A 25,317-nucleotide genomic window follows, 5' to 3' on the forward strand; every position below is an offset into this window, starting at 1 on the left:
TGAACTTTCCACCTTTTCTATAGTGGTTTTCCATTTGTGTTTCCAAAATTCCATCCATACTTATTGTACACAAAAATAAGCACAAAAAATTAATTTTAATTTTTTTTTTAAATTAACACACGCCTTATGGGTTGCTATGCTGGTGACAAAATAACAACAAAATATAAACAGAAAATCAAAACAAACAAATGGAAGAAATTACAATCACATGTTTTATTTACAGCGTGGGGTGAAAATAGAGAAGCTTATGCAATACATATTTTTGGTCGAGTTTTCAACCACTGGACGACCACTAACAATTCATATAGCCACAATGGTAAAAGAACGTTTAGGTGGTCTCGTTGAACTTTTCTTAGGTATTTTTTACATTTAAATAGTCATACATTAGGGTTTGAATCTGCTTCAAAAGCTAATTTTCTACTAAACTACTGATTGGTTGTTTCTCTAGGCCCTTGCTGACATGGTGTCTGAAGCAGACCTAGAGCAGGGCAGTCTTTACCCTCCACTACAAAACATCAAGGAAATCTCCATCAAGGTCGCTACCAAGGTGGCAGAATTTGCCTACCAGAGAGGTATTGTGCCATTAACTATTTCTATACATTTTATTCACTTCTTTTTGATTTTATAAATTTTAAATGTTCCTTTTACAAATATTGGTCATTTTGAATTACATATTTTTGTTTAAGAGGTACTATGGAAGGAGGTAATTCTAAGGACTTTTACGAAGTTATATGTGATGGATTTAGGATTGGTTGCATAGAAAAAGGATAAAGTTTCTTTCACTTGAAGTAACCCTTTGTGGTAGTTGAGTAATAAGAATTAGAATCTTTATTACCCTTTAACATTTCACAGTGAAATAGAGTTCGTCGTTTGCTACATAATATTAAAATGCAATTAAATATGTTGAGGTTTAGTGATATAATACCTAGATACAGAAAGATATAGTATTGCTCTTTTCTAATTTCACAACTGCAGTTCTAATTCAGGCTTTAAAATAGTATATCTCTTTACTAGGGCCTAAAGTGACTCTTTTTGACACGAGGTCAAGTTTTACGTCGGAAAATGAGCGGCGGTTAAAAAGTCACTTTTTGCCTGTGTGGTGAACTATATTTTTTTGTTAATTTGCATTAATAATTAACAAACCAAGCTAAAAAACAAAATAATTTGTATGTAAAGCTACTCTCAAAACTACTTCCAGCTTGTTTTCAATTCTGCTAATGCAATTAAGCAGATGTTTAGTAAGTTATTCAATCATTTCGTCTATTACGATTGTGTTACAGTACATTATACCATCGACATGTTGAGCAATCGACAACAATAGGCTAAATAAAACCATACCTTTTAATCAATCGATAAAAAGTTTTGATTGATACGATTGCCACAATCGAAATTTACAACTGTTTACAATAGCTGATTTTACTCCCTAGACTTAAAATGATTTTTACTCCCTAGAGAGTAAAAATGCTACTTTAGACCTGCAACGCATGCATTAAAAACGACCGGTTTTGCTGCAGTATGACAAAAAAAGTATTGTAGAACTCACTAACACCTAAGCTTTAGTAGAATTTAACATACATTAAATGCCAATTTTTTTGCACTCTTGCTTTGAACTTACTAATTTAGATAGATACTAACTAATGGAAGTAGATAATGGTTTAATTATTTAACTAATTTTCTAACTATTATCATATAAGAGGTGATTATTAATCTTCTAATTCTAACCAACAATGAAAATGAAAAATTTTTCTTTGTGACAACAAAATGAGGTTGGTATGATATGCTGGTTGAAAAACGTCAATGTAAATAAAATATTAACTTGTTATTTAAAGTTCCCAACCTGTAAAGGTCCTGAAAAATAAAATGCACATGATATGAGATAAAATCTTCAAAACCTATATTTGTATTTGAAGATTTTTAAAAAATTAGAACAATTAGTTACAAAAAAAATGTAGATTGAATATAATTAAAGAATATATGACTAATATTTAATTTTACTAATCACTGATACAAAAACTTTAAAACAACAGGCTAAATAAATTAATCTAACCCACTTTTTGTTTGCACAATCTGTAATTACCATATTGTTCCTTTTAACTACAAAATAATATTGATTGGTTCCAAACACTAGGTTGTGTTTCTTAACCATCGTTACTAAAATATTTAGATTTAGCTCAATTTAATTTCATAACTGAATAATGTTACTAAACAATAATTCACAACTTAAATAGGTAGGCGCTACATCACAAGCTAACTAAATATGTAAATCAAACTCACTTCTTGTTTGTCCCTAAACAGTTGTAATTAACATTTTGTTCCTTCTAATTACAAACAATAATGATTCTCAAATACTAGGATGTGTTTCTTAATCATGTTGTTGATTTCAGGAATGGCATTTACATATCCCGAGCCAGAAGACAAGGATCATTTTATTAAATGCCAACTTTACGATACCGAATACCGTTCCGCCGTACCCTGCACGTACCCTTGGCCTAAGAACTAAGGGTTGGGGCTTGGTGCATGCCTAGGCTAAGACAATACAAATTGTTGATGTAAATACGTTGGCTGTGTTACTATAATTGTATCTCCGGAAAAGCATGGGGTGGATGACGGACTAAATTGTATTTATTCTTTTGACTTAGTATTTTTTATATTCTGGAAAGACCTCTGTTGCACAGAGATCAAACATATTGCATTGTTGAATATTTTGTGTAGCTATTTAATTTATTTTGAACATGTTTTGTGTAATCATGGATCACTCATGATTTTTTCAGTTCCTAATAATTTTAAAGTTTTAATCCTGTACAGTGGCGTTTGCCCTTTGTAATCATATAAACTCATAGTAAAATTTTATTGAACTGATATTTTAAACCAAATTATTGTACTGATTAGGTTGTAAAAGATAAAATGTAAGATTATATCATTTATTGAACAATTCTACTCTTTTTTTACCTAATAAACAAACTCAAACTATGTTTGCAAAAACAATCCCGTGATGTATATTTTTAAGGATTAACCTAAAAAATGGTGAAGGAAAACTGTTGATTATATTGTATCATACAGGTTGTCAAACTGCACAAGCTCTCTAATCTTAGAAGTAAGTTTTTGGGAATTTAGACTACTTAACCATATTTGCCTCTTTGGTCATAAAAGGTGGAGCTTATATTTTGCTTGTGTCATAGTGGTATGGAAATCAAAGGTATTCAATGATAAACAATTGTATATAACTAGAATGGTAAATGCTAGAGGTGCCTGTATTATCTTTAATGTATTGTAACAAGTATTTTAAAACTCCTTTAGAACCCCCAATTCATTGTCTTTAAGTTAAGCTGGCTGACATTTTGAGAATGTAACAGCGATATATCTTCACAGAAACTGAGTTGAACTTTAGCTTGCTTTAAATCGGATCAAAAAAGGTTGCTTCAAGGTACCGTATCCAAAACGTTAGCGAGTATTTTTGTTAGTCCAATGTGGCCATCTCCTGAAGACCAACATTTGACAGTTATAGTTTTACCAAGGATGTTTATCAGTTTATTACATACTTACCCTAACTTAGTTTAGTACTAGTAAAATCTTTAAAACCACCAAAAGTCACTCCAAACTGCTAATTTTATTCAATAGGCCAGGCAACCTCTATTAAATTATTGACCTGCAAGCTTGCAAGACAGGAGACACCTATACCAACAATCACACTATGGACATCATCAACTATTAATTACTATATTAATTGTATAGCTTATCAAAACCATAAGTATAGTAAAATTAAGCATTGTTATGCACTTAATGGTTAAAGACAAAATTCCAAAAAACAGTAAATCTAAAATGTTATTCTTAAGGAGAATGAGTAAACTTTTGTAGTTTGCTTGTTTACGAACATATTTTGATGAAATTTGGAAATTTTATTATTTCATATACTGATGCTATTATCGGCAGGACCGCCGGCTATGTTTGATTTTATGCCCCTAACGGCAATGTTAATGGTTGAAGCATATTACGGCAATGTTTATTAAGATAATAAGCAGAAAAATATCTCATTTTAAAGCCATTGAAACCTCGGATGTGATTTGCTATCTACTTTTTAGTCTTAATTGTTATTATTTTGTCAAACTACATAAATATATTAACATAAACATAAAATATGGTTTCTTCAACCTCTAAAACTAAAATTTTAAAAATCCGAAAAACAATTCACACGGAAAATATATTTAAAAATCACATACAATTTTCTGCTCAGTAGTTAAGCGGTGTATGATTAATATGCTTCAACGTGAACGCATGTTTTTTCTGATCGGCGCTCAGACAACCATTGTTTCGCCTGGCATCTGGTGTTTCCCTGAATTACCACAGGCTTATTTGGAGTGGTGTAGTCAAGAGAGATAAAATTATTAACTCCTGCCAACTCTAAATATTTCAATTTTAAAAAAACACACTTTGTTACCTTTCCTGTAGTAGCAAACCTAAGTACTCGTTAAACTAATATGTTATAGGGAAGGGATATAAATTTGGGGATATTTTAGTGAAAATCTAATCAGTCAAATGGAAAAATTCGCTTAATGTGCAGATTTCCTATGGCAGGGGTATTTTTCTTTATCTCAATTACTCAAAATGCAAGAACATGAGGTTTTAAAGTACACACAAGTGTGCAGGCTATGTCAGAAATGTCTTATTTTTCTGTTTGCATATTGCTAAACTCCCGCCATTAAAAAAGCTTCCAGTTCTTTATATATCCATTTCCTCCTTTTTTGCTATAAAAAAAAAAAATCCTCAATTAGCTAAAGAAAATAAAATAGAAAAATAACCAACAATTTTGTGTGAGGTTGTCTTCTACAAAATATTGTAAAATAAATGTAAAAATGTTGGTAATCGTCAAAGAATCAAGTCTGGAGAATTGTATATTGGAGCAATATATACCTACATAGACTCACCTTTGGCTTACCACTTGGGTGGGTAGTGCTTCATTAAATTACTTACTACATCCTTGGAAAATTTTAAGTTGATAGCACGTTTCCAAACCGTTTAGATTAGTATACCAAAGTATAGTAAGCCACTTTTGAACTTATTCCCCATGACAAAATGGGAGGTAATTATAAATTTAGGGGGGGGGGCCAAAAGGCCAACACCAAGAAGTGCGCCAAATTTCAAGTTCATAGCAACATAGCACACCTAGTCCCTAGAAATGGTCTAGATAGCACTCTCCGCAATTTGTTTTTTTGAAACAATACAGATAGTGCAACAAAGGTGTACAGTGTACACATCACATAAGTACTGTAACCAGAAATCTACAGATAACTCTACATAACTCTACAGATTAAAATCACCAAAAATGGCAACTTATATTTATTTCAACAACAATTTCAACAACAACAACATAAAGTAGGCATACTTTTTTACATCTCAATAACAACTAGGGGTAGAGTGAAAATTTATTATACAGAGTGTCTCACTTAAAGTGAACCAATAGCTAACGTAGCCAGCGACAAAACTGGCTGCTCAGATTGTCATGGGACATGATTCTTAGGGTAGCCAACGACGTAGCCACACTTTGGTGACCTGCTGGCTAAACCGAGCCCCGTCACCACTCAGGTCGCTACTGGCTATAAAACCGGAAATATTCTGACTACTGAACTGGCTACTAGGTTTGGTAGCCAATGCGTTGCCAGCTATGGTTGCTGACATCCTCCCCAGGCTACCTCCTGTAATAAGAGCCTTAGAGTTAACTTCTTATGGGGGACTCCCCTTTCTTTTTTAAGATGTTTTTGGAATGGTTTAGAATTTTAAAAACATGTCCACCATTTTCCAATACAGTAGAGTCTCGCAAACTCGGCACTCGATAACCCGGCAGTCTGGATAACTCGGCCATCACCTGGCTCAGAAAAGCAGTGATTTTTTTAGTCCAAGTTAAAAATGGACTTAAGCCAGCTCAAGTAAATCATTCACAACTTGTACCAAGGACTCGTTGTACTATACCTGATGACTTTATACTGGCTTGTAATATAAATATAAATAAAAAAGGCGGTAAAAAGCTTACAAGTTGTACTGTTCTTATTTTTAACCCTAGTTCCCGATAACCCGGCTTTTCACAAACTCGGCATCCTTACAGTCCACATTAGGCCGAGTTTGCGGGACTCTACTGTATAGCTGAAAACTTTGTTATTTTTTAGGAACACCCATATTTTATGACTGTTTTAGAATGGGAATAAGTAAAAAAAATGTTTATTTCTGACATTTTTTTCTCTAAATCTACTCGTTTAGGAGTTAAAGCATTGTTACATTTAAGAAAAAACAGGCTTGTGGTGTACATTCTGCACCTTGTAGCTTATAAATGAGTAAGTTTAGAGAGATGCAAAGAAATATGTCTTAAAATTGCATCTACATTCTAATAAAATCATAAAATAGGTTAAAATATTGATTCTATTGATTAAAAAATTATATCTAACTTAAATATTGAAACACTCGATATTTTATAAGAATGTAGATGCGATTTTATGACTTTATATTCTTTGCAGAAAGTACACCACAAGCAATTTTTTCTTAGGTGTAACACGCTGTAACTCCTAAAGAAGTAGTTTTAGAATACAATTTTAAGAATAAAAACGTTTTTAAATCGCATTTAAATTCTAAAACAATCATAACATACAGGATGTTTCATAATAAATAACAAAGTTGTTAGCCATATTTAAAAAATTCGAAAACTTCCCAAAAAACATCATTAAAAATAAGGGGAGTCCCCAAAAGTAGTTAACTCATAGATAGAAGTTAAGTTATCTCATAATAAAAAGGTTCACTTCGTGAGACACTCTGTATAATGCACCAAATTTTGTCACTTCTTATGCTGATTAACACGAGAAAACATATTTAATAGGTACATATTTTGATAAAATATGTATTAAATATGGTTTGATGACCTCAATTGTAAGTCACCCTTCTAAAAAAATTGTCTAAAAGTCATATTTTTATTATGTAAGGCCAACAGAGCCCCCCCCCTCTTTCAGCAGCAGAGAGGCAAAATACCCGTCCTTCATGCGGGGCTGGCGAATAAGCATAAAATGCTTACTGCAGTGCAGTTATACTCGTGCTTTGCGTTTGCAATGGGGGATGACTCGGTTTGAGAAACTTCGGTTCTTTTAATTTACGGTATACTATAACACATCTACTATAGCCATAATAATGTTCTACCACTGCACCTAAACAATAGAAAAGAGTAAATTACCAAATATTCGCAAAATATCACAAATTATTTATAAATCAAAAACATAAGAATAACTGTAAACAATTAAAGAATCCCACTTTGATAGTTCCCACCGCTTTATGTTGCCGCTTGGTTCAAACAATGAATACAGGTTTGTATTCATTAGTTCAAATTAGCTGTTATCATAAACTAGCTGTTACCATAGACAAAAAGAATTAAATATAGACCGTCAGCTGTGCTGCGGTTACCAGATGTTCTGGCGCACACAGCTGGGAGGGCCATGTAGATACGGCGTACACAATAGTCAATGACGCTATGTAACTACACGGCGCTCCAAGCGGTGTGCGCCAGAACCTATGGTAACCATGATAACCGCATTATCCCTGACAGTCTATATTTAATTCTTTTATATGCCGTTACCCACGGGCTTTACTGTTGATTGGTTAAGTAAAGCTGAAATAAACAAAATACAAACAAATACAAACAATACAAACACAAACTAATAATCTCACCTGATTTTAATAAGGTAATAAATTCAAAGGATAACATACAAATAAGTACAGCTGAGGTATTTTTAACATTAGTTATATGGAAAGTTCCCTTTAGAAATGAATTATTTTTAATAAAATGCAGCTTTAGCCGTTCCAAGTTTTCATGAGAAACTCTTAGATTTAAGATCGAAAAATCAAAGAAGCAGTAAATTTTATACATTATTTTAAAGATTATTGATTGAGGGAGATTTTAGTACTATTTGACACTCTCTATTGTCCATAGTAGTATATAAATTACTGTGTGAAAGTTTATGATGATTTCTCAAAAATCACAAATTCAAACTTCCATTGGAGAGTAAAGTGCTTATACAGATGTTGGATCTCAATGACTTTGAACTATTTTCGATTTAGTGAGGTTTTTGAAAATGACAATGACATTGAAATAAAAGCAGTTTTTATTGCACTTTTGGTCATTTTATCTAAGCAAATACAAATATTTTGAAAAAAATCGTATTTTTTCTGTTACTGCCTACCTGTGAGAGTATGGAAACTTAAATTGGTGCCATTTTATCAGTAACACTTAGTTTAACACATACAAATGTTAAACACTAAATTCGTTCCACCCTGTGCATATAAAAACTTAAATATTATTTTGGTATGAGAAGTATCCTCAGCTCAAGAGAATGTAGATAGGCACACTTAAAATACAAATAAAAAACTGCTTTTTGTTCTCATATCTTACAGTTAATTTTGACATAATCTTATCCTGGTAGCTGTTGCCAAATAAAACTTAACTGTATTGTATGGATAAATAATGCTTTTATTGAAAGCGGTCTTCAGTAATAACTGGTTATCAAGACAACTCAAGCCACAAACAATAATTACAATCAGTACAACATGTGGTGAATGAAACTATTAGCTTTAATTTGGCCTTATAAACGTAAAACATGACAGAGACATTTCATGAAGCCTTTCTAACTAATGTTTGTTGCATAAGTTTCCTTTTCAAATAAGGGTTCAAATTGTAAGACAGGTCCTTGGGAAAAATCATAACAGTTTGTAGAAAACATTGTTTAGCCTGATTGTGATAGGTGGATATATGATCAAACTTCCTCAAATTGAAAAAAAAACCTTTAAGGCTCGGTTTTGCAACTTACTTACTTACTTACTTGATACTTACTTCATAACCTTCATAAGGCAACCTCATAAAAACTCTAAAGTCAAGAGTAAGACATTCATTAAACAATGGAAGTGCATAGTGAATTAATTATACGGAAGATTGTTAATCAACTCTGTAGCTTGAATTACTGCAGTTAAAGAATGGCATGATGCACCAGCAGATTTAAATAATCTTTACAATGGTACTCACTAGGCCTACCTAACAATTATAAGATGAGAGATGCTACAGAGTAGCCTATATTTGAACCCAAATAAGAATGAATGTTGAATTTAGTGAGATACACCTAGAGTAGACTGTTTCTTCATACGGAAAATGCATGAAATATTACAGGCATATGTGTCACACCATGGTGGGGGTGGGGAGGTGGGAGGTAGAGGGGGGCACTTGCTCCTCAACATAAAAAATTGTAAATATTGTTAGCCAACCAACAGTAAAAATCACTTTACTCACAAGCTTTTGATACCAATTGTAATGAAAGTATTCCAACCTCCTCAGCCTGGCTCAGTACTGGCATGTGGCCCCCCCCCAAAAAAAAAAAATCTATGGTTCTGTGAAGCCTCTGATTACAGGAAATAACTAGACCCAGCTCTATTGAGACGAAAACCCAATGCTGGTTATTTTACACTAAATATGAGTGTAGAATAGAGTGAAATACCTTGTGTTCTCCATTCCACTTTTCATTTTTGTGCAGTGTAAAGTGACCTTAAGCCAAGCCACATTTAGTTCTTGCATTACTAGGACCATCGCCACATTTCTTGATTTTCCATTGTTTACTCTGCTTTTTAGTACTCCAATCGACTATATCAATGTAAAAAAAGGTGTTTGTAAAATTTAATCAATCTTAATAAAAAGAATAATCAAGGAACAGAAATAAGTCAAATACCTCCCTTCTCAAAAGTCGCAAGGACAGTTGGCGCATGAGCACAACAATAAAGATTATATTTTGAGTACTGTCCTGTTGATAGCATGTCTATCTCCCAAAGACCTGGACTGCACCAGTGAATGTGCAATTGAGCACCATATGGCTTTGTTAATGAGCTTTTTTCATTAGTTAAGACAATCCAGTGCAGCAAAAGTGGGACTGACTGAGTTATGACATTACTGCATACCTGGAGGAGGCCACCGCCTTTCCTTGTGAGGAATGTTTAAACACGGTTTTCTAGTCATTGGTTTCTTATACTATAAAATCTGTGGTTGTTTTTATTTCTTTCTCAATATTTGTCACGTATCAGGATGGCTACTGCCGGGTATGCAGTGAAGTCAACTAAGTCTGGCCCACACCCCTATTATACTCCATACTCTACTGCATACTATATACTCCACACACCTCAAGTCAGCAGGACCATTTATTAAAAAAAATATATTTATTTAATAAAAGCTCATTAAACAAGAACAACTGGACCCAGCTGTCTTGATCATTGGGCTATCGATAACAGCTGATTCTATGGCTAGCTGAATATTGTCATTGTCACTAACAATTAAGGCTCCAATAACAGCTGTTCAACACACTTCACCTTAAAATAGGCACCCTTACATGATTTCTTTACATTTAAGGTTCAAATTTAAGTCTCTAAAATATTATCTGTAATAATGAGAATGAAATTAAATAACTAAAATTATTTTGTTTTTGGCAGGTATGGCATCTTATTATCCACAACCTGAAAACAAGGAGAAGTTTGTTCGAGACAACCTTTATAACTACAACTATGACGATGACACAGTACTCAACGCTACATTTGATTGGCCAAAAGCCTTCCACAAATAAATATATTTTTACCCTTCAAGCTTTCTTCTTCTTCGCAGAATTGTCTCTAAACACAGCGACTTCATACATTTTCCTATCGTTCTTTTCCATCGCATTATCGCATAATTTCATTGGGTTATTAACTTCTCATTCCTCTTTCTTTGCACAACTCACTCAAGACAAGCATTCATTGCTGCGCATTCATTTGATCTTATCCCTCCACTGGTTCTGTGCAGTTACAGGAAAGCCTCTGTACACTGTTTTCAACCATTCTTTTCATATTCCTTGATTTGCAGCACAAACACTTTGCACATCATTTAGCTTATTTGGTAATTTATTGGTGTACAGATATTTTTTATGTAAATAAATATATTTTTTGAAGGAATCACATTTTTATTTTCCTTTTATAATGTGAAGTTTTTTATTACAAATGTGTGTGGAATAGACAGGAGTATCTTCAGCTATTGCCTATTGGTTTAAAGATGCAGGAAGATTTGCTTGAATTTGTTGACAGTTCATAAAACTATTTATTTTGTATATAAAAGGATACCATTGACTCTTTAAAGGCTAATAGACTGGAGTGCAGACTATGAATTATTTAAACAAATCTAATTTTTATTGTTTTATTTGTTTAGGAAACATATTTGTGTACATATTTATGGCACATATAAACACAGTTTTTTCAGTGATACAATCTGCAAATTGTTTCGCATATTTTAGGAGGTTTAAATAACCAAGAGGTGTTTGGATATAGCCATAGACTAAGGAACCAATTACCTATCTGATGTTCTATTATCTATCTATTCTATGGTGTTCTATTATCTAACTTACCAGAACTAACGTCCTTTATAATGTAATAATTAGATTTAAATACATTTTTCATTTGAGTCCCTGTGTTAAACACAAACTGAAGCAGTATTTTTCTAGCTCTTAATTAAAATCCCAAAATCATCTTCAAGCACAAAGGTCAGTATAACCGTAAACAAAAATAAATAAATAGTATAACTTTCCTTCAAGCTTTTTGCAAAAAGAAAGTAGTCTAAACCTAGGCTTAGACTAAAAATAATTTTGGAATATATACAGTAGGAACACTCAATCCATTCCTTGGGATGGAATTAAGTGTAAAAATAATCAAAAGTTCTCAATACACATGCAATTTTGAAACCTTTAATTTGTCATTGCCAATGATATGCTTATTGATACGTACTTGTCCAAGGCATTCTTTCTCTTGATTAGGTACTTATAAGAATAAACTTTTAAATTAATGAGAAACAAATTATATTAAAGAAAGGAATTCACACTTTTATTTTTGATCACACAAACATAAACATGAACACAGCTTAATATAAAAAGTAAAACATATGATATTGAAACAATGTACATTTAAACAGTTCAGAGGCAAAATTGTCAATGTTCCAATAATGCTTGAGACAGGTATTGTTACGAAAAGAAAGATAAAAACCAAATTGATATTAGTCCAGGGGCCCATTCCATAATAAACTACAAGTTACAAGTTACAACTTGTAACTTGTAATTTCCATTAGATTTGCATTGGGCGATCAGCTGATTTACTAATAATATTAGTTTGTACTTTATTATGAAATGGGCCCCAGGAGCTGAGGGGGTTTGAGCATGCATGAAAGTAGTACGCAATATTATTGCTGATTATTGTAATATGGACTGTGGTGATAAAAATTAATTACGTATGTCACCTATTCCAAAAGTGGTCGATAAGGTGAGGGGGAGGGGGCAAACATGGCGGGTTGCGCTATGCGTTAAAACGCTGATATTTCGAAAACGGTAAAAGATAGAACATCGGTTAAAACGCCGTTGTAATCCTACAAATATGGACTACAATATTGATTATTAAGTCAGCGCTAGTGGCGCTGCCTACGAATCGACAGGCAAAGCTCTCTCAAAGTACTTAACGCTTTTTACCACGCGGTTGGCATTCTGGGTTAGTGGGTTATAGTAGTACGTTTTCTGCTTCTGTGGTAGCAGCGACTAGCACTTGCCGGCGAATGAAAATTCACCGCTAGTAGCCGACCTTGAAATCGACACTGCCCCCACTTGCCATGTATCTTTAAGCTATTTTTAGTTTTTTTTCTGCATGAAATTGTATCCTCCCAAATGTATCTTTTTTCTATATCACTGGATATATCATATCCAACAACTCATCAAATTTTGGAACGGTTATCCTCATTATTTTAAAATATGATTGGGGGCTTTCATTTGCTAATTCTTTCATTGGTATTGATGAAGAACCCTCTCGCCTCACTATTCACCCCCGAACCCACTTGCGTTTATTCTTCTTTCTTGATCACCTACGCAAAAATACGCAACATACGTCTCTCTTTAATACCACAGATGACATTTTCCTCAGCACAGTAATTTCCTATACAACCAAACTGGAAGTAGCCGCTACAACTCGCCATATGTGTGACTGGAAGTGTTTTTCAAGCCTGCGAGTACGAGTGGCGACTAAGATGCTTTTTGCAGTTCTTCAGAATACAATTTACTTGTTTCATTATTGTTATGGAGATGATGTGTTTGCTCCATTGCTACCTACCAGCTTTATAATGACACAAAAAATGACAAAAGTTTCAAAAATAAAATTGCCAAAATTTTCAATTTCAAAACTTTTGAATCTCGAAACTCGCCTATCGAATCTCGAAACCGAAACTTTTCCAAAGTTTTTGATGGTTATGAGATTTGGTTTTGTTTTGACACATCACTAAATAAAATAGTAACGAGCGTATACAATGCAAAGCTTCTGACAAAACATACTCCCATACTGTTCTGTCTTCAGTCCATTTTTTCCTAGAACGAACAAGAGATACGGTCTTCCAAATCGTTCCATTCGCTCGGCTTAAGAATTACCTCGAGGGTTATGGTTAAGATCGGCTTTGTGGCGATTCCTTTTGAGTGTAAGAAATCACTCAGTGCTTTTAACATGAAAGCAGATCCTTGGTCGGAGTGGACAAAAGCAGGCATACCAAAGATGGTGAAGGTGAAGATTGATGGATGTAAGGGTTTTGATGAAAGAAGATGCGGATGTGTCCGAGCAAGGAATAGGAAACGGATATCTTGAAAACTCATCAACAACGTCAGTATTGTATTATTCCTTGTATTGGCCCTTTAAAATCAAGGTTAATAGGACAAAATTCGAACTATGCGCTGTAAGAAAGCCAAATGTTTCATAGTGCAATCCCGTAGTGCTAAAAAAATAAATAGCCAACTTGAGGCGAACTTGAGTAATTTTTGTCCGATTTTGATGAAATTTGGTTTAAAGGTGTAAAGCGGGATAAACTTGAATGAGTTCACGAACCAGCACGATCGGACCATGGGAACGGGGCTTTACGGGGGGTTTTATGGGGTAAAAATTGGTTTTTCTCACTTTTGACCCTCAAAACACAAAATTTCCCAATTTCTCGTTAGACCTTTTTAAAGAGCTTAAAAAAACAAATAATTTAGTATATAAAAGTATTTTTGTTCGAATATTAGTAACGGAGGAAATTAAACAAAATTGTAAATTTAAAATTCCCATGTTATTCTTATGGAGAATATTGTCAAATGTTGTAGTTTGCTTGTTTATAAATATATTTTGAACAAACTTGGCAAATTTATTTATTTTGTACTAAGCTATCAATATTTTACTCAAAAACACATTTTATTAGTTTCTTTTTAGCAGCAAACCTAGGTACTCGTTAAACCTAATGTTATTAAAATATATTTAACTGAAAATCAATTCAGACAAATGGAAATTCGCTTAGTCGGCAGGTTTGCTGCGGCGGGGGTATAAATTATAACCGTACAAAAACACTTTGATATACTAAGTTATTTGTTTTTTAAACTCTTTAAAATGGTTTAGAGATAAATTGGAAAATTTTGTATTTTGATGTCCCCAGAGGCCAAAAACACCATTTGTTCAAATTTAATTTAATTTAGGGTTTTATGGGGTAAAAATAGGTTTTTCCCATTTTTAACCCTAAAAACACAAAATTTCACAATTTCTTTTTAAACCATTTTGTAGAGCTTAAAAAAACAAATAATTTAGTATATTGAAGCGTTATTATGCGCCTAATTTAAAATGGACTAATGTCTGAAACATGTCACTTCTTTTTATAAAATATAATATTCAGGGTGCTCAGTTGTACTTATTTACTTAAATATTTAATATATCAGCAGCCCTATTACGTGAACACCTAAATTAAAATATATATATATATATATATATATAGATATATAAAAATTTGAACGAATGGTGTTTTTGGCCTCTGGGGACATCAAAATGAAAAAGTAAATAGGTCCCGGGCTTAGGTCTTACCATGAGACCTACGGTAATAGCTACTTCCCTATAGGGAAATTCGCTAAAAGATTGGTGACAGCTGTTCCATATAGATGGGATGTTTACTTCTGTATCCAATAGCATTAGATTTCCCATCCTCATAAAACAGCCTTCGAAGTGGCAACGTCGCAAGTAGGGTTTTAACAGCTGTTTTGTTTAGAAGCAGCTAATGGTTTTTGTGTATTCTTGAATAATATGTAAGCTTTACTGGTCTATGAAAATATTGACTCCACTTTAATTATACAAAAATAGATTTTCAATTTATTGTTTTGATTTTCAATTCTATAGGTTTTATTTTCAATATTTTAATACATTTATGCTCATAAATTTGAATTTAAACGAATAATACGCGAATTGATGAGCAGGTGTCACTTTTCTGTCATGTTATCTTATGGGACATCTGCTAGACAACACCACTTTTTTGTAAATATGTATATATAAATTATTTTGGACGTAGCTTATCCAGTGAGTTACTGGTCTCAGGCTAAGAATAAGGTAATCAGATTAGGTAATCACTTGCAACGTTGCCAATTCTACCAGGCCGCGGCCTGCAGTTAAAGGTGGCCATGGCTGAAGCATAGACTAACCAACCAACACAAGTAGACTTCTCATCCCATTGTAAATTTTGAAGCACGTTTTCGTGTCTAGTTCATGTACGTAACACATGGGCGCTAGTGTCGACGAAACTTTGTTTCTATTATTTTAGGGTTAATTTCTTGATTTGTGCTTTACTGTTTGGTTATATAACTAGGGGACAGGTTATTGTTTATGATTAGATCGTATTATTTGGTTAAACGATGTTTTAAATGGCTGTAATAACGGGAAACAAATTGTAAACAAAACACGACCTCTACATAAACTGTACAGAACTAACAATAAAATTGTCTTCAGCTGTTCCATAAGGATGGGAAATCTACTAAGGGAGTACCGGTATCTATTTGTCTATGGTTTTATCTATGGCTGAAGCCAATTTTATTGTTAGTTCTGTCCGGTTTTCTGTAGATGCCGTGTTTTGTTTACAGTTTGTTTATATTATTTTACGGTTAGTTTCTCATTATATTTGTGTCTATAACTGATTGGTTATTTTGCTAGTAGACGTGTTATTGTTTATGCTTATAGTTAGTTTTATTTGGTTAAGCGAGGTTTTAAATTACTGTACTGAAATAACAAGAAACAAATTGTTAACAAAACACGACATCTATACAGAAAACCGGTCAGAACTAACAATAAAATTGGCTTCAGCTTTTACATAAGGATGGGAAATCTACTCCAGTAGTCAATGGTGAAACGTACCACCAAACGTACGTTATAGTGCCTAATTCTTATACTTTTTTCATGCTTTTCAATCAAATGGCGACCATACAAACAAAGTAGGTATTTTAAGCCAAGTATGAATGGAGATGAGTGTAGGATGAGTGGCCGAGTGGCGCAATCTTGTAGTCTTGTTAGTGACTAAGGCCGACATATTCCTTAGGCACAGCTGTTAATTAATAGTTGTTAATAAACAGTTATGCACTATAGGACAAAATTCAAATTAGGCACCATAAGACAAATTCACGACTAGGCACTGTAGGATTATGCACTATGAGACCTCACAGAAAGTTTTTAGTTCTCAAATATTAATCCAATAGCATTTTGGTACAGTATTTATTTTACAAAACGAAGAAGCAGGACAGTGGAGAGGTCAGACACGGCTGCCTAGGTGGCCGTGGTTCAGAGCTGGAGTGGAGTGGAGAGAAGAAGTTGAAGTTTTATATTCATGATGGCGACCAATATTGTTCTGTCTATTATTTTCTTGCGTATTTGTGTCTTCTTGTGATTGTTTATATTAAAGTGCATGAAAAGGTTTTTGAATGTAATATTTTTTTATCACGTTAGTTTTTAAGGTAAGTATTTCATTCGATCTTAACCTTGTCATATTAAAGCTGTTCCTACCAAATCTACTTTAATCATGTCCTGAATCCAGCCGTTTTCCCCAAATAGGCCTAAGTTTGTACATTTGAAAACGTAACTTATAATATTGTGTAAGGTAGGCCTAGGTTGGTTATTTTTACTATACGGTACAATCCAGGCCTATCTAAAAACGAGATCAATAACTCAAATAAAATGCAAGCACCATATTAGCCTAAATTAGGTACTGTCGCTGATGGGTTTAGTTAGTTGGTTTTTAGTTAGTTGGTTTTTTGTTGTTGTAAGAAGTAATTGATATTGTTTTATTGAAGCAACATTGTCTATTGTTTATTTTAATTTTAGTTCTATTATTTGACATGACCAATGCAAATTTTGTATCTGTTATTTTGGTTCAATAAATGAGTTATGAGTTATGAGTATACTGTAATTAAATTATTCCTAACTAAACTCAGACACAAGTTCCAGTTAGGCAGTGATAGGAAATCATGCATAATAAGGTTACCATGGGAACCTAAGTTATATTAATTTAACCCTCCAAAGGTCCATAGTTTAGGCCTTAATGTCCACCTATTTTTGGCCCCTTTGCAAGGTTTTATTAAAACGGATCTGAGAAGCTTAAAACAATGTTAATTCTAATGTTCTATATACCATTTTGTTTGGAAAATCATGGGCTTCAATATTATATATAAAACATAAGGAACATTTAAAAAAAAAAATTTTAGGTAAAAAAAAATATAATTTCGAAAATTTTCAAAAAAAAAATAAGTTCGCGCTTAATGAAATTGTATAAATTATAGGCCTATCAATATTTGAAAATAGCCACTTTGTTCTAAATTTAATGAGGATTACAAATATATAATCATATAGCGAGGTAAGTTATCAAATAAATAAGTTATGAGCGAAAAACGGATTTCAGTACATAGCGTTTAGCTAAGAATGCATAGCCTAACCATAGCTAGGAATCTGGCTGATAATTTACATCAATATCACTACCTACTTCTTCAGGATCATCAACCAGCACTTCAAAACCACTTAAATCTTCTTATAATGCACCACGTATATCACTACTTTTGATTTTTAACACTAAAACAATGATAAACATAATAAAACACATCAGTCATCGGTCCGAGGTTAAGTAACCTGTTTACTAATATGCACGTCAGCTGTCTGCTAACAATTACGATCGGCTCAGAGAACAAACAGCGCTTAGAGACAGACCTTTAGAAAGCTTAGAATCTAATGAAAAGAACGATACCTAACTCGATCCAGTTCAATCCGATTCAGTCAGTCATAGAGCCTTCGCCGTAAACGATGTTTGTGCGTCTTAAACTAGACGCGTGACCCTACACAAAGTGTGTTGTGCGTCTATTTTTTGACGCGTGACCCTCGGAGGGTTAACTTATAGGCTAGACCTATACCACAAGAAGCGAGATTTTTCTGCGCTCAGAAATATTCACTGAAATAACTTAACTTAGGCTATGGCCTAACAAAGGTAGGCCTAGGCCTAACTTAAGTTACCGTGAGTTATACGTTTTACAACTTAGGCTAAACTTACTCCTATACTTAATTCTACTGACCAAGTTAACTTTTTTGTCACACTAAGTTATTTCCTCATCAGAAACTTGATATTCGGTTAAGTTAACTTAATTATTCATGTTCACTGGGTCTAGCTTTGTCATTTTTCATATCTTTTGTCAGCTCCTTTTTGTTTTCATCGTACTGTGCCAACAAGTAAAATTGTAGGGAGGCGTCAGTAAGTAGATCGTCCACCAGCTTAACATTGGTAAACCAGTTGTTATGTTGCGGTTGCTTCCATGCACGGGTCTCATTTTCTTGACCATATACTCTGCTACTGGTAAATTATCGGTAAAGGTTTTATTGCCAACGTGTACGGAATAGCATTGAACTTATAGTTTGTGCTTGTGTCATATCCCATCACTAGCTTTAACCCATATTTAGAAGGTTTGTTAAGGATGTACATACAAAATCTGCATTTCCCTCTGAATGCTAGAAGCTGTTCATCTATCATTTCTGATCTGATTTCTATTTTTTCTGTTGTTCTGTTAGTGAGTTGGTGGCTCAATCGGTAGCGTCGCGGACTTCGGGCCCAAGGCAGCGATGTCGTGGGTTCGGATCCTGGTCACTGCCGATAACATTTTATCAGTACAGTTCACCTTTGTACTGTACCGGCTCACTCCTTGCTTTGCTGTTAACGATCCACGCACGGGCGCTTAGTCTATGTGGACAGGCAAATGCAAGGTTAAAAGAGGCCGCCAACCTCTTAAAAAAAAAAAATCTATTGTAATGTAGGGACTTAACTGCTATCTCTGCAGTTTGCAACACAAACATATATAAATATTTATATATACGATATAATACGATATAATGATAGGTATGTACATACGTCCCCGTCGCAGCAAACATGCCGACTAAGCGAATTTCCATTTATCTGAATTGATTTTCATTTAAATAACTTAAGGTTTCTTGAGTAGGCTACATGGTTTGCTGCTAGAAGGAAACTAATTTAAAGTTTTTTTTTGTAAACTATTAATAGCTCTGTAGGCCTTTAAAAAAAATAAATTTCCCAAGTTTGATCAAAATACCTATATCCATAAACAAACAAACTATAGGTCGGCCAATTAGAAAACAACATGTGCGAAATTTTTAGCGCATGTGTAGGGGAGGTAACGGCGTGGGAGGGTATGTTCCCCCATTCCGCCAATGGCCGTTTTCACACCGCACAACACGACACCGACACGGCGCTGCCCCGGTGTCGTGGGAGTTGGAATCCTGTGTTACCAAATGGAACTGCTTACACAATGATATAATAACATTTCATGATGCTCAAATATTGATGCGATTTAGGATACTTATACAATATTTTTTGCAGGACCTATTTTCCTTAAGTTATGAAGAACGTAGCCTAATTGTTTACATTTTGATCAGCTGTATAATTTAATTTGATTACTGTAGCTCATTGGGGCTGTGTTCGGGAAGGTTGTGGGTGGGGTGGTTAGCGGAGTGGGGGAAGAGCCATAGTCTGTCTCACTCCCACAGCTCGTTATCTCTCTCTCGCACCAATGCTACGAGGAGGACGCTTTCTAAGCGGCCGACCTTTACAACATTTTACAATATTCTCCATGAGATTAACATGGGAATTTTTAGTGTCAAAAATGAGAACCATTATTTACCCCATAAAACTCGGTAAAACCTCATTCCCATGGTCCGATCGAATGCTGGTTCGCAAACTCATTTAAGTTTATCCCACTTTACATCTTTAAACATAAACTTACTGTGGTGTAGGCTATATAAAAAAAATTTAAACAAAATTTCATCAAAATCGGACAAAAATTACTCAAGTTTTCATGTTCACGGACATATGCCTATAGGCCTGTATTTATATAGGCCTACAGTAGACTCCCTCTTATCCGGACACCTTTTAACCGGACATCGGTTTAACCAGACTGCACTCGGCAGAAATGACATCTCTTTAACCGGACAATTTTTATCAGCACATTGGATAACAGGACTAGATCGGCAGGCAGTACTGAAACGAATGTTCTCGTGGGAAGAATTTAAGACCAGTGATCACGTGTCTAAATACAATGCTCTACTAAATTTAAGTCGAATATCACAGTAAACAGTCCATTTTAATGAGTTTTTGGGGACGTCGGTTTAACCAGAAAACCCATTATCCGTACTGGCCTCCCTCCCAAGGAGTCCGGATAAGAGGGATTCTACTGTACATATAAATTTGGACGAATGGTGTTTTTTGGCCCCTGGGGACAAAAAAATGAAAAAGTAAATCTTCGGTCCCGGGCCTAGGTCTTGCCGTGCCACCTACGGTAATAGCTACTTCCCTAGCCTATATCCCTCCGAGTGTCTCTTGTTTTGGCCTTAATGTCTGCCTATTTTTGCTCATTTGCAAGGTTTCATTAAAACGGATCTGAGAAGCTTCAAAACAATGTTAATTATACTTATCTATATAGCCTACCATTTTGTTTGGAAAATCATGGGCTTCAATATTATACATAAAACATAAGGAACATTTGTTTCAAAAAAATTTTTTAGGTAAAAACAAAAATATTTTGGAAAATTTTCAAAATAAAAATAAGTTTGCGCTCAATGAAATTGTATAAATTATAGGCCTATAAGTATTAGAAGCCACTTTGTTCTAAATTTTATGAGGATTACAAATATATAATAATATAAGGAAGTATATTTGCAAATAAATAAGTTATGGGCAAAAAACAGATTTCAGTACATCGCGTTTAGCTAAGAATGCATAGCCTAACCATAGCTAGGAATCTGGCTGATAATTTACATCAATATCACTACAGTACCTACTTCTTCAGGATCATCAACCAGCCCTTCAAAATCACTTAAATCTTCTTATAATGCACCACGTATATCACTACTTTTGATTTTTAACACTAAAACAATGATAAACGTAATAAAACACATCAGTCATCGGTTCAAGGTTAACCAAGCTGTTAACAAATACGCACGTCAGCTGTCTGCTACAATATTTTCGGAACTAAAATGAAAAGCGCTTAGAGACAGACCTCCAGAGAAAGCTCTGAACCTGTAAAATAAAACGATACCTAACTCGATCCAGTTCAATCCGATTTGGTCAGTCATAGAGCCTTCGCCGTAAACAGTGTTTGTGAGTCGCTGCAGCGACACAAAACACTACAAAAAGTGTGTTACGTGTCGCTGCAGCAACAAATAACACTCGGGGGATAAAGGGAAATTTGCTAAAAGGACTATTTTTTTAACAGTGGTAGCTTACAATCTACCCTTCAAAATTATCCAGAAATAATTCCTCAATGCTATAATAAGATTTTGCCGATAGCCTAATGATTTGTGTAAGGATTTAAAGGTATTTTTTGACGAATTTTTGCTTATGAAGTGCGAGTGGTGTGTGAAATAGTTACCTATGGTTAAATTGAAACTTATCAACACTGTCCTGATTATTGTAGAGTATAACTTTACAAATTCTAATATAGCCTATATTTAAACCATAAAACCTGTTTAAGTTAAAATTCCAAATTCTATATATAAAACAGCATGTGTTCTTTTAACACGTTGGCTGCTACGGACGTTCCAGAACGTCAAACGGGCCACGGCGCCAGGAGCTAGGCTGAACGTTCCGGAACGTCACCGTTCATTGTTGTTTAACGTTTCCATAGATCAGCCAGCTCGTCACGAGCATACTATATTTCTTTGCAGCTCGTGGGGACGTACTTTTCTGACAATAAGAAATATAGTTTCCCAAAATCACCACCAGGGTCGTTTAGAACAGGGCTTTGTCCCACCTCTTTCCTGCTAGATAGCGACCCTACGGTACTTTATCAACTGCAACCTGGGTAGTGCTGCTATCTATCAGAATCACTTAGTACTATGTCCAAAGCCAGTTTTATTTCAGAACATTGCCATCCAGTCTAACTACTGTTGTTTTTACTGTAATTCAGTATATCGGCAGCAATGTTTACGCAGCGGCGAGCATTAGTTCAGCTCCTGGCGCCGTCTCGGCATCTAGCGGTCAGCAGCGAACGTGTTAAAAACCTTTGCCATTGTCCTCACTACTGACAATCAAATTGACCGTTTATCATTTTGAAAATTTAGTCTTAAGTGAAACAATGTGGGATTAGGAAGATCTTTACAATGTTTTTGATTGCCAATATATACTCTTTGGGACTGTAGGCTGTAGGAATTGTGACTACAGTTTGTTGGATGTCCAATATAATAGGCCTATTACCATACTGGTTAATTTGAAAGTTACCATACCTGCTTCAAGGAATAGGTAGCAACTTTCATGGTGAAGAAAGGCTTTTTGTGCCTTAGGGCCTTCCTCACTAATTCATTAGACAAGAATTTAGGAATTGATGAAGAATAATCTTTTTACAAGTGGTCCCTTTAAATAAATTTTAAAGTTTAAATAAATAAATATAAATAATTCTTTTTCCTACAGTTACCTAACAATGTACATGTTCTCTCACTGATTTGAGAAAGCAAAGTGGCCAATTCGCTCATCACTTATTCGCTCTAATTACTTTGTCTCACTCACTCCAGATTTGCAACGTGAAGGCATGAAATAGTGAGCGCGTAACATGCAGACGTCGTATGCGCGCGAAATACGTTGGCAATACTGGCTGTAAATCAGCTGGTCAGCTGTTGTACTGTTGTATAATTAAATGTCATATTAAAAGTGTAAAAATATGTTATGTTTCTTTACCAATTTATTTGGTACCGGTAGGCCTATTTATGGTAACTGTAAGAAAAATTTAATGTGCAACTCGAGTGCAAAGTGCAATTGCCTCACTCGAGGAACCATTCCGTAAGTATTTCTCTTGAGTGAGTCAATTGCTCTATTTGCTCACTAGTTGCACAAATAACTATTGTCACACAAAGCATTTTGAATCATAGCACAGCTGAAAAAAATTACATTGTCAAGATTATTACTAACTTTTAATGTACAACAATATGTCTTAAATGCATTAAACATGTGTTTAAACAAGTTGGCAAAATTGATTAAACAATAACAGAAAAAAATACAAGTTTCTATGTAGCCTAGTCAAATAAGAACATAAAAATACAAAATAAAAGTCATATTGATTGGTTATTTTCTTTGGGGTAGCCTAATCATTAAAAACACTGTAATATTATGTCTTAAATAATTATCAGAAAATCAGCAAGGCTGCTTTTAAAAGATTTATATTATATTAATTACAGTTTTAAAAGTTAAGGGTAACTTAGTTTATCAAAGAGTTTTTTCCCATGTAGGTTATAATGTTGAAGATTCCCTATGATTCTAATCCTACACAAATATTGTGTTTCAGATGGCTCGATATTCAAAAGGGTATGGGAAAAAAGGACCCAATGCCAAGCATAATTCACAGTCCAATATTCAGTTTGAGACCCTTTTTTGTGAAAACAGTAATAGACCATCTGCAGCCAAGTCAGCAGGGACAATTGGAAAATGGGGAATTACTTCATTCACTTCCATCCGAAGCACCAATTTTTCTGTTGGAGGTAAAAAAGTCTAATTGTATTGATGAAAAAAGTTTAAAAGTAGGCTATTCTAAATTATTTAAATATTTGACACATGATTATTTTAATACAACTTTATTTAAGCTCAAGTATTTTGTTTTGTTTGACTATGCCTCACTTTTTCTTTTTATCCTGGTTGACATAATTCCACCTTAGACATCCAATGATTATTTTAGGAGAGCCTTGGTTGCCAAGGAAGACCTACCACAGACAGGTGAACTCCTCTTGAGTTCATACCTTATCAAGACAGGACCCAAACCCTCGATCTATGATGCTGTCTCTTGGTTGCCAAGGAAGACCTACCACAGACAGGTGAACTCCTCTTGAGTTCATACCTTATCAAGACAGGACCCAAACCCTCAATCTATGATGTTGTCTCCTGGTTGTCAGAATTCCACCTTAGACATCCAATGGTTATTTTAAGAGGGCCATGGCTGCCAAGGAAGACCTACCACAGACAGGTGAACTCCTCTTGAGTTCATACCTTATCAAGACAGGACCCAAACTCTCGATCTATGATACTGTCTCCTGGTTGTCAAGGAAGACCTACCACAGACAGGTGAACTCCTCTTGAGTTCATACCTTATCAAGACAGGACCCAAACTCTCGATCTACGATGCTGTCTCCTGGTTGTCAGAATTCCACTTTAGACATCCAATGATTATTTTAGGAGGGCCTTGGTTGTCAAGGAAGACCTACCATAGACATGTGAACTCCTCTTGAGTTCATACCTTATCAAGACAGGACCCAAACTCTCGATCTACGATGCTGTCTCCTGGTTGTCAAGGAAGACCTACCACAGACAGGTGAACTCCTCTTGAGTTCATACCTTATCAAGACAGGACCCAAACTCTCAATCTATGATGCTGACTCTTGGTTGCCAAGGAAGACCTACTTGAAAGGTTAAGCATACCATGTGGTTTATTTGTTGTATAGTAAATTATTGTGATGTTTAGCCTACTTGTTCTTTAATCTCCTTCAGTACCTATGTATATTTCTTTTCAGGTCGCTATGAAGAGAAGAGTCGGTTCAGTGGCAAGAGAGCTAGAGGGGATGTGAAGGTGGGCAGAAGAGATCCCTTTGTTTTTGTCCACTCTCCCCCACCAACCCCCACTTGTGAACCACCGAAGCCAAAAAAGTTTTTTAAAAGCAGAAATGCTACTGACACTCCAGTTGCGCCTACTCCAGCACCTCCTCCTGCGAAGAAGTACACTAAGGCTTCACCTTCAAGGTAACTACACTGGAATACAATTTTTTTTTTTTTGTAAATTTAACTCGTTTATCATTATATTGCAATTAAACCAAATTAGTGCTCCTCTACACTGACCTTGGTTCGTTCTTCTGCTAGATTGTCCGACTTGGACTGGAATTACTTAAGTATACTATTAACTAACTATGTTTCTT

The 25,317-nt window shown here is 34.6% G+C and overlaps 3 protein-coding genes across 4 annotated transcripts in view; 2 read left to right on the forward strand and 1 right to left on the reverse strand.

The window, feature by feature from the left end:
• LOC128988964 (NADP-dependent malic enzyme-like) overlaps nucleotides 1-10,986 on the forward strand; it is an 89,705-nt gene extending 78,719 nt beyond the window's left edge. The window contains exons 13-14 of one of the 2 annotated variants that reach the window (XM_054410771.1): nucleotides 449-572; nucleotides 10,492-10,986. In XM_054410771.1, coding sequence (XP_054266746.1) covers nucleotides 449-572; nucleotides 10,492-10,622 — 255 coding nt within the window. In that variant the 3' untranslated portion in view covers nucleotides 10,623-10,986. Of the gene's footprint in view, nucleotides 1-448; nucleotides 573-2,384; nucleotides 2,933-10,491 lie in introns of those variants that run through there. The other variant, XM_054410773.1, reaches the window with a different exon arrangement.
• The window catches only part of LOC128988971 (farnesol dehydrogenase-like), a 424,915-nt gene that overhangs the window by 189,685 nt on the left and 209,913 nt on the right, over nucleotides 1-25,317 (reverse strand). The window lies entirely within an intron of this gene.
• Nucleotides 16,698-25,317, forward strand: part of LOC128988963 (protein wings apart-like) — a 28,413-nt gene continuing 19,793 nt past the window's right edge. The window contains exons 1-3 of the mRNA XM_054410770.1: nucleotides 16,698-16,835; nucleotides 23,703-23,895; nucleotides 24,919-25,144. Of these exons, the coding sequence (XP_054266745.1) occupies nucleotides 23,703-23,895; nucleotides 24,919-25,144 (419 nt within the window). The 5' untranslated portion in view covers nucleotides 16,698-16,835. The remainder of the gene's footprint in view (nucleotides 16,836-23,702; nucleotides 23,896-24,918; nucleotides 25,145-25,317) is intronic.

This window comes from Macrosteles quadrilineatus, unplaced genomic scaffold (assembly GCF_028750875.1).
Source record: "Macrosteles quadrilineatus isolate MER2022 unplaced genomic scaffold, UCM_ALF_1.0 Scaffold_3__2_contigs__length_128488019, whole genome shotgun sequence".
NCBI lineage: Eukaryota > Metazoa > Arthropoda > Insecta > Hemiptera > Cicadellidae > Macrosteles > Macrosteles quadrilineatus.